We start from the raw sequence: 10,828 nt of genomic DNA, 5'->3' as shown, positions 1-10,828 counted from the left end.
ACTAGGTACTTTTTTACTTATTTAGGAAAAGTAAAACAAAGCCTCCTACAGATTAAAAAAAAAAAGATCTTCCAGTTTCTTGCTCATTAACCACCTTATTATTATTTCCTAAGGAAGTAGAAAGCTTTATTTCATTTTTTGAGAATTCATTTTTACATGCCTGTCTTAAGGCATGCAAGAGATTCTTTTTTATCCGCATTTATTATTTCTCCTGGAAATGCAACATTACAGGGGAAACAGTTGGCGATAATGATCTCAGCCTTCTTTACCAAGCAGCGTTGTTGTAATAATGAAATCAGAACAAACATTTTGAAGCATACATTCCTATATGCACTTTATGTTGCCCATGCACATTCTCGCTGATTTGGAATCTTGAAATCAGCAAAATAAGATTCACCATCCTTTGGAAGTATTACACTGGTAAACCAACCAGTAGTTCAAAGGAAAACACAGCAGGCTCTATGAATTGAAAACCCCACACAGCTGATGATACAGCATTCACATTCTTCTTGGGTGTATCTCCTGGAAAGATTCACAAGCCTGTTATTGTTTTAAGTACAAAAAAAAAAAAAGAATGAAACTGTTTTATCCAGCAATGGCTAAGTAAAATACTTTTCTCTGGAGAGAACATTTTCTATGATTACAAAATAATACCTTCAGTCTTCAGGCCACCTAATCACAGTGTGATTGAATGCAGTGTAATGGAATATTAATAATGTTAATAACTAATACTTTACTGGAGAATGCTTTACTGCTTATTGTTTATTGCTTTATTGTTCCCCCAAAGTGGTCCATGTGTACATATTGAGGGCATAAAGAGGTAAGCAAGGCTTCCCTGGTGGCACAGTGGTTGGGGGTCCGCCTGCCAATGTGGGGGACGCGGGTTCGTGCCCCGGTCTGGGAAGATCCCACATGCCGCGGAGCGGCTGGGCCCGTGAGCCACGGCCGCTGGGCCTGTGCGTCCGGAGCCTGTGCTCCACAGCGGGAGAGGCCACAGTGGTGAGACACCCGCGTACCACAAAAAAAAAAAAAAGAGCTAAGCAAATTGTGATATAAGTGATAAGGAAAAAAAATAGAAAGACAACATAGCAAAATATGATTATTACAAAAACGTGCATCACTGTGAAAGTTCTTTTTGCATTTACAAGATGAATGTATGATTAGTAGGCTATACTTATAATATCCTACATACATCAGTTAAGCCTATATCCACGTATCTACATACACATGCATATATATATACACACATATGTATATCTTCATATATATCTATAATCCACAACATGGACACACACATACACTTTAAAATCAAACTTTATTAAAATCAAACTCTATTCAAAAGAAGAATTGTTGGCAAATTATGAGTGTGATTTTGTCCCTGGCCTAAACATCTTTTTTGTTCTAGACATAAGATAATTTTAGTGCCACTTTTGGGTGTGGGTGGGAATAAAATGCTGCCTTCTGGTGCTTCAAAATAAAAGGAAAGCATACCAAACCAAAGCCCTACAAGTGTAGTCCCAAGAATAAAATTTTCAGATAGCCCATGAGTCTGACCTCGAGGGATGGAGAAGCAACTAATATTTTCTCAAGAGAAAAAGAAGAATGGACATAAGGTCACTAAAGTGAGCATATGAAGAGGAAGGTGACAACAAAAGAAGTTTCTAAAGGAAGGCATCAGAGACAATATTCTCACATAAATTCAGACCATTATTCTAGATTTATGCATATAGACCATTATTCTAGATTTATGCATATAAGAATTTAGCACACATATATACTTGTATAACTATATTCAATCTAAACCTTTCTCAGATACACATATGCCATATGTGTATGGCACACCAGCCATCTGTACATACAAACATGGCATCATTATGTTGTACATCTGAAATTAATATAATGTCATATGTCAATTATAGCTCAATAAGAGAAAATGTACAGAATGGTCCCATGTACCTTCACCCAGTTTCTTCCAGAGGTAACATCTTACATAACTACAGTAGGTATTAAAACCAGGAAACTGACCTTGGTACTGTTCACAGACCTTATTCAGATTGCACCAGTTTTACATGCACTCGTGTGTGTGTATGTTTCTGTGCAATTTTATCATCTGGGTAGATTTGTGTAACCACCAGCACATTCAAGATACAGAACTGTTTCATCACCACAAAGATCTCTAACATTACCACTTTTAAATTACACACCCTCTCTTTCCCGTCCCCCTACCCATACTTTGCCCGTGGGAATGTAAAATGGCATAACCACTCTGGGAAAGTCTAACAGTTTCTTTAATAATTAAACATGTTTAAAAGTATATAAATGTTTATGTGTTTATAAATATGTGTAATATAATGTGAACCAACCTCCTTCTATATTCCACTCTGGTGTCAAAGGACAGCCCTTAAAATTTACAAAACTTCTGACCTCAAACAGAAAAAAATATATACTTGTGCTATTTCCTCCTGGGTGAGTGTGGGACAGAGAGAATGAGAGTGTTTAAATGGGATGAAGAGAGTGGACATGGGAGGGATTATCCTCCCCATCTCACACACACACACACACACACACACACACACACACACTAAACTCCATCACGACAATCACAACCACCACTTCCCTCCAAGTGTTACTTTCACTGACCAGATGTAGGAAGATTGGGAAGGGACCGGGGTGTTTGGCTCCTGAGTCGCTGAAGAGGACTCAGGGAAGCCCCACAGAACTCTGCGTCCCAGGGACTGTGGAAGAGGTTGGGGCGGAGCCTGGAGCGGGGCTTGGGAAGCTGCTGTCACTTTTATGAGTCCGCAGCCCACAGTGAGAGTATCTCTGCTGCCAGACGACCGCGGAGGGCTGGGCGCAGGGCCCCCGCCTCTCGCTCACCGCGCGGCGGCCGCGGCGGCGGCAGCGGAGCCTCGCCCACTCCGATCCGCACCCTCTCCATCCTTAGCTGTTAAAGAACAGCAGCACCTGGCACGTTCCTAGAGGTCCCAGGGAGCAGAAAGCGGAAGGGAGCTGGCGCGGGGGGGACTGCACAGGCAGCATGCGCCCGCCGGGAGCAGCCTCGGCGCCCAAGGTCTGAGGCTGCAGCCCCCGTTCGCCATTGTGAGCCGCCGGGGGAGCCAGCCGGCGCCACCGTCCCCCCGGGTCCCCGTCCACGCCGCGATGGGGCACCTGCCCGCGAGGACGCGCGGCGGCCGCCGCCTCCTGCCTCTGCTCTGGCTCTTTGTGCTGCTCAAGGTAGGGGACCCCCTCCCCCAGCCGCCGCGATCCTCCCTGCGCCCGCGCTCCGGCGCCCTCGCTCTGTCGCGGGGGGAGCGGCGCGCCCCGGGTCGCGATGGCCGGGCTGCTGGCAGCGCCCCCGGTGCAGCCTGGGCGCACGCTTTGTTGTCCTCGCGTTTACGTGTTCTCCGCGGGCTTCAGGGATGGGGTGGAAGGAGAGGGAAGTTTGCTCCCTCCGGCTTTCCCCCTTTGTGCTCTTGTACCGCCGCCGGCATGCGCATCAAAGGTGGGCTTGTTGGATGGCGCTTCCTCAGACAAAATGAGATCACTTTCCCTTCTGGTCGCTACTGCACCCCGGGGCTGCTTAACCTTTTCTCTCTCCCCCAACGGAGTGAGCGGAGGCTTTGCCTTAATTTACCTTATGCTGGAATTATACACCGGGGGCCGAGCTCCCCGGCCTCAAATGGACTGCCGGGGCTGGGTCGTGAGCATGGTTTTCTTTGACTAAGGAATGTCAGCTTGAGCCTGGAGAGGACTCCCCTCCCCAAGTCCTCAGCTCCAACCTGAAAATACCCCTTACAAAGTCTAGATTTGCCCCCGCTATATTTACAGAGGATGCTACCTCTAAATTTCAATGGCTGACATCTGTATAATTAACTTTTTCGTGTCTTCTTTGGAATGTCCTGCTTCAGGGTTTTACTCTGAGAAAAATAGACAAGGACTGCTTAAAAACAAAAACAAAATACCCCTAGTTTGACAACTATACGGTGCATAAATTTTTTTAAAGAAATTTAAGCTAGATGTCTTTGGAGAAGTGTTATGAAGTTATGAGGTAATTGTCTATCACTCGTGTCTTCCGTGTATCTACTTTAGCTCTGTTATGAGTCCTTCTTCCGGCAAAGCAAACTCAAGTACGTCGACAGGTGACCGGGAGCTATCCTTTCAGCACCACAGTGATATCTACCTTAGAAATGGACGAAGCATTAAAGGATGCAAATGTTTTCTTATCAAAGAGTCACTTCTTGCTCATATGCACCCTTAATCGTGAGTGTCTGACAAGGAGATAGTGGAACAGAGCCAACGGATTGAGAACAGCATCAGTTTTAAATATTCCATATTTTCATTATCTTAATGGAAAATAGGAAAAATAGTTTCTGGGAGAACCAGCAGCAGCAGACTGCCTAAATACGATTCTAAATTGTATTTAATATGTTTTTTACGTTTTCTGAAGCTATCAAAAATAATATTATTTAAAATCTGATAAATAATAAGCTCGGTCCTATATTTTCACTCTAAGAGGTTGCTCTTTAAGCAGACACCACAAATGTGTATGTTTTACGAACATACACAAACTATGAAGTTTTCTATTTGTCATATTCTGTCATAACTATATGTCTGTGCAACACTTTTCATGAATGCAAAGTGAGAAATTGAACAACCACACATTTTACTATGTAACAGCTAGGACTTACACGTATGACATCTGATCCAAACCCAACCTTTGGCACTACTTCAGGTTTCTATTTGAAATCTTCATAATGAGTGAGAATTTCAGAGATGGTCAAATGATGGGTTCGGGAGTATGGGTAGAGTGCCATAAAAAATGTAAAAAATTGTAGCAAAAGTTCTAATCAAAACTTGATATCAGACTGAGAAATTGCAGTCAGTAATGGCATAGACTATAATAGATGCTCGCCCTGTTCTTCATAATAGGTGTTTTCCTGCACATTTGCAGTTTAGTGTCAATTATGATAAATTGCATCACACAGTAAATATATTAATAAAGCTTGCTTTTTAGTAAATATTGTAATGAGAAAAGTAATTTTGTAAAGCAAGTCTTTACTCTTTATTTTATGTAAATGCAACGTTTTATGTCAAATGGATATAAAGTATACCAAAAGAATATATATATATATATATATATATATATATATATATATATATATATATATTGCCTTCATATATGTACACTGAATACCCACCCTGTGCCAGTCAGTCCTCCAGGTATTTCACACATGCTATTTCATTCACTTATTTTGTTACAGTTGACAAGAGATGTTCAAAGTGGTAAACTGGGCACATAGAGTAATGCATTTACATTTTGGAAATAGTATATTACATGGTAAATTGGGTTCTTAGTATAATCTTTCCATAATTTGGAGATGCTTTTGCATTCAAGGTCCTGAATAAGTGTCAGTAAAACAGACGTAACATGCAGGTGGTGATAGAAACATAACATTCCATTATTAAATACCAAGTTGTTGATTGAATATCAGTGATAAAATCTAAAAAGGTCTATCTGTGTTGAGTCAGAAAGAAACCATTTCCCCAGCCCTCCCCCCAAATCTCTGTAGTTCTCATTATGTCAGACAATCTTTCACTACTCTGTAGGAAGTATCCTCCACATGAGAGTGAAAATCCTTTAAAGCCATAAAGTTAGAGAAACTCAAATATGAGGCTTGATTTGTAGTTTTATCTTTTCCACAAATCAGAAACAAGCAGCTGGACATAAGTGGTGGGAAAGTCTGAAATTCTGAATCTGTAAGATTGGCTATAACCAGTTTCATTGAGGTAGCCTCAAGGTGCCTGGCTAAGGAAGGCTTCATGCATTGTTCCCTATCCATGGCTTAATGATGGGCACATTTAATCAGTCATCGCCAATTGTTTAAATCATCCACTTTATGTTATGAAGCTAATAGCTGCATAATTGATGTTTCATAAGCACAACATTGGTTATGAAAATTTCTACTTTCATATCAATATTGATGGTATATTTCTATTTCTAAAAACAAAAAACAAAAGAACTCTGTTATCAAGTATACTGGGAGCTTACCAATCTCAAAGTCTTCTACCCACATGTGAATGTAAATCGAGTAGTATTTATTGGAGTATTATTATTTATTTAATCACCAGATAAATACTACTCCATTTAGATTTTCCCTCTCATACACCTTCCCATAATGCTAGTAAAAACAATGTAACTTCTCTCACCTATCTGATCTTTACTACACCTCTCCTTGAAAATTGCTTCCTATATCAGTTCACTAGACATCACTTTGTTGACATTTTGTCAACAAAGAGGCAAGTTGTAGCACATGACGTCATAGGAATTTAGCTTCTGCCTTCCCTGAAATGGTGCTCATTAGTAGTCAACTGGAAGGTTTCCCTAAACTCATAGGTTTGGCCAGAATCCTTCTTTCTTTTTGAACCTCCTCTCTCTATTTCCTTCCATTTCTGCTCTTACCTGATACATAGTCAGGAACATTAAATTTGAAAGGGCCTCAATTACATTTTCTGAAAGAGGTTTATGTTTAATTCTATAAAGCATGAGTGTTACCATGTTGACCATAGTACTTTTATTTGGGAGAAATACCCACTTTCCAAGTTTTATCTGCCTTTCTCCACTTCCCTGTGACCTCTCTCTCTTTTCCTTTTTCTTCCTTATTCTCTCAGCCTTTCTCTCCACCGCCACCCCCATGCCTCTCCCCGCACCACTTTCTCTCTGTCTCAGTCTCTCTCTCACACACCCACACACACACACACACGAGAATCTTCACTTTCCTTCTGGAGGTTTCACATGCACATTCTATATTATACAATGTCGGCAGATGAACCATAACTTTTTCATCTTTCTGAAGCAGCTTAGACCCTCCTCCTCGCTGTGAAGCTTGCTGCCATTAACTCCTTTGTTAGTTGACTTCCTTGACAAGTGTTGTTGCCAGCCTATTAGAGAAACCCTTTTATACGTGACACCCCTAGTAATTTGGAGAAAGTTCACTGGACTGGTCTTCTGCAGGGGATTGCGTGATAATCCTTCCCAATGTGAACATCTGTTGTTTTCTTTTCTTCTTTGTTATATGAAAGACTGATACTGTGTGAAAACATAGAAAATTCACACTTACCTCTTTCTCATTTTGGCCCATAAGAAAGCATACGTCTGGGGCTTCCCTGGTGGCGCAGTGGTTGAGAGTCCGCCTGCTGATGCAGGGGACGTGGGTTCGTGCCCCAGTCCGGGAGGATCCCACATGCCGCGGAGCGGCTGGGCCCGTGAGCCATGGCCGCTGAGCCTGCGCGTCCGGAGCCTGTGCTCTGCAACGGGAGAGGCCACAGCAGTGAGAGGCCCGCGTACCGCAAAAAAAAAAAAAAAAAAAAAAGATACCAAGTGTACTGGTGGTGTCCATTCTCCTCCAGATCAGCCTACCTCCTTCTCCACCCTCAGTGCCAGGGAGCTTCCCTGTAAAGACTGCTTCTTCAGGATCCCTTGCCCTTTGGCCAGCAGTGAGTTTGACTAATAGGAGGCACTAACAGAAGATTACTGGTAGGAGTCCATGCTGGCTGGACCCTGATAGGCAATGGCTTCATCCCCTCTTTCAATCCTGTAGTCAGCTCCTCTTTCAAGGCTAAGTTCTGGCCAAGTTCCAGAAACAGCTTCCTCCCCTGGTCTCTTTAGGGTAATAGCTTCTCACTGCTGCTCGTCCCTGGGTACTTTATCATCCCTGTTTCGTATCACTACTCCTGCTCTACACCTTAATTAACAGTCTCTTGATTAAACTCCATAGAATTTCCCCTGAGTGTCCTGCTGGGACCTCCACTGCTGTAGTACCTGATGAAGTTAGTGGAGGATGTTTTGAATTTGAAGTGCCTAAGAAAAGCAGGTACTTAGATCTGAGTCTGATGTCTAGGGGAGAGGGCAGACCTGGAGATGTGAATGGGGATGTCGCAGCAGAGGGCAAAGGAGAGAAGAGCAATGGGCCAGGGTGGGCCCTGAGGAGCACTAACATTTAATAAGGAGCCTTAGAAGATGAAGAAAGAACAGCCAGAGAGGCATAAGAATCAAGGAAACCCAAGGTCTAGGAAATTTCAAGTGAGAGGGATTGGTAAACTGCATCAAATGCAATGGAGAGATGCTATAAGCTAAAGCCTGGAAAACCTTTGCATTGGGAAATAAGTAGGCTGTTGGTCTCTCAGAGCTTGGGAAGGGTGGTATGCTTCTGGGAGTAGAAGAGTTGAGAACTGGCCTTTTGTTAAAAGGATAGGCGTCATTGGGCCAGAGAGACCTGATTTCAATCTCAGCTCTCTGGACTGTGCCTTTTACCAACAGCAGGATAGGGGGGAAATTATTTCACCTCTCTGGGGTCCCTATGGTGATTGGCTATGTTTATCTCAGAGGGTTATTGTCAGGAATAAGTGAGATAATGACCATAACATATTTTAAACAGCGCCTAGAGTACAGTAAGCACTCAATAAGTGTTGTGTCTAAAAAGAAAAAGAGAAAGAAAGAAATAGGAGAGTAAAAATAGCCCAAAGCAAAAATCAAAGAAGAAGAACAATTAAAAATGTGTCTAGAGCAGCATCTTCCCAAGTGTACTCCATGGAACATTAGAGACTTAAAATGTTAACAGATATTATTAAAAAGAAACACTTCTGTGTTGACATGAATTTGGGAAGTAATCTGTTTAACTTTGTTTAAACTAGTATTAATTAATTTATTATTATTTTTTGTACCAGGATTTCTTAGAACCTTCACTATGTTAATATGCATTGTGCTTCCAGTAGGAAGATATAGTGTGTAGCATTTCCCAAGTTTGAGTGCGGAATTTTTTTCTAAAAATGATTCATCGGAATAGTGAATACACCTTAAGAAACAATATCTATATTTGTACACTAGACACTTCTTCTCTTTATCTCTCTTTTTCCTTAATGAGAAAAGTAACTTTAATGATAGGGGAAACATACCAGTAAGATCAGTCATAGTCTAAATCTCAGAATCTGAAGAATTTGCATGAAGGAGAGCAACTATTCCCAACTTTCTTTTCAAGGCCTGATGTTCAACTCTCTTGGAAGAAAAAAATGTGTACGTTTTCCTTATTTTATGGGTTTGCGCTAACTCTACATACAAAAATTTCTTTGGCCTTTGACTGTTAAAAAGATAGAAAATTAATTTTAACACTATTTTTAAATATGATTGTCTTAATATATGACTTAAAAGAACAACATATTTTGTTCAGTGTATTTCATTGAATCATAAAACTATACTTATCAAAGATCGTCTAGTTCAATACTTAAGCTGGTACTTAGATCTTGCCTCTAATATTACTGCCAGTTGGTCATAAATGGTGAAATTACTATCAGCTGAGAGGTGGCTGTTCCACTTTTGGACAGTCATTTTGTTGTTTGGTTTGGTTTGCTGTTGAGATGAACTATTTCTGTTTGTATCTTTCACACATTACTTCTATCTCTGTTTCATTTTAGTATGGCACTAGGTTGTGACTGCTCCTGCTTTCTTGCGTGTTCTGAAGAACTGCTTGCCAACAGACTTGACAGGTTATAAAGATAAAATGTGAGAAGCTTGTCAACTCTCTGTCCTGTCCTCAACCTTCCATCATACTGCTTTAAGCTATTTACACCAGTCCAAGATTTCTGGCTGCTGTCCTTTCTTCTCTCTCATGGCCACAATAGCCAGTTGGGTAGAAGACGATTCTCATTCTTCCCAAAGGTGTTCTGTGATGAACCGTGGTAAGGGGCCAAGAGTGCCTGCCAATCTCTACGCAAAGGGTGGTTCCTTAAAATGTCTTTCCTGAACAACCAATCTAAAAATCAACCCATCTCTCAAATTTTACCACTTTTACCCAGAATTATTTTCTTTAGAGAATGTATCACTCACTACATGACATTATATTAGCTCTTTATTATTACTTAACTCCTCTATTGGAATGTTTGTAGGTTCCATGAAAGCAACATCTTTATCCTTTTTGTTCACTGCTTTATCCCCAGCTGTTGGAAGAGTGCCCGGCCCAGGGTAGATGTTCAGTAAATATTTGTTGAATAAATGGATGAATATTGAATGAATACATAGGGTGAGAAAGGTCAAACAGGAGTTATGGGACAGACTCGAGACAGAGGAAAAACAGGTTGCAAGCGTGCAAGTTCAGGGAATGGAGCCAATGCACAGTGAGATGAACTAGGAGAGAGGGTTCATCGGGCAGGCAGTGCTGAGGGAAAGAGTGTAGTCAGAACGGGGAGATAATCTCGAGATGCTGTTTTATTGGTCTTGTGGAGGTAGCAAAGGATTTATTACCACAAGTGAAAATAAAGTCTTTTAGACATCAAGAGAAAGTTCCTCCCACTTTTTTTTTTCTTGCTATTGTATTGTCAGAATCAACCACTGGTAAATGATGTGTGCTCAAGCAACGGATAGGTTCCCCTGTGTGGCAAATTCTCATCTGTAATGAAGTAAAAACAGCTTTTTTGACACTTATTCTCTATTTTATTCATTGACTGTGCCTAAAATTTACTTTAACTTGTAAACAAAGTAGTTTGGGGGTTTTTCAAATCTAAAAATGTGTTCTTTTCTTGGCTCTACAGTTTGAGAATATCAAAAATAAAAATAATTTTTTACATAATGTTTTTTCTTTATTTTCCCCTCACAATGTATATTAATATACTCAGATTGGATCTAGACCTCTAAAGGCGTTTCCAGAAACTCACATGACTGACTGAAGCTCAGATGATCATTGTTATTTTTCTTCAATCATTAAAACTTATGAGTCCCTTTATTCCTTAAAATGATATTTTTTCTTTTTTTAAATGCATATTGGTACCTCATAGAACT

At 40.9% G+C, this 10,828-nt stretch overlaps 1 protein-coding gene across 2 annotated transcripts in view; it reads left to right on the top strand.

Annotated features, from left to right (window-relative positions):
- Positions 1–3,159: 3,159 nt before the first annotated feature.
- The window catches only part of PTPRO (protein tyrosine phosphatase receptor type O), a gene marked incomplete at both ends in the record, with an annotated part of 218,000 nt that continues 210,331 nt past the window's right edge, over positions 3,160–10,828 (top strand). For both annotated transcript variants that reach the window (XM_079714874.1, XM_079714873.1), the window contains one exon: positions 3,160–3,234. In XM_079714874.1, the coding sequence (XP_079571000.1) occupies positions 3,160–3,234 (75 nt within the window). The remainder of the gene's footprint in view (positions 3,235–10,828) is intronic.

This window comes from Hyperoodon ampullatus (genome assembly GCF_949752795.1).
Source record: "Hyperoodon ampullatus genome assembly, chromosome: 11".
Lineage (NCBI taxonomy): Eukaryota > Metazoa > Chordata > Mammalia > Artiodactyla > Ziphiidae > Hyperoodon > Hyperoodon ampullatus.
Note: the sequence above shows the minus strand (reverse complement) of the source record. Positions and strands in the feature narration are given on the sequence as shown.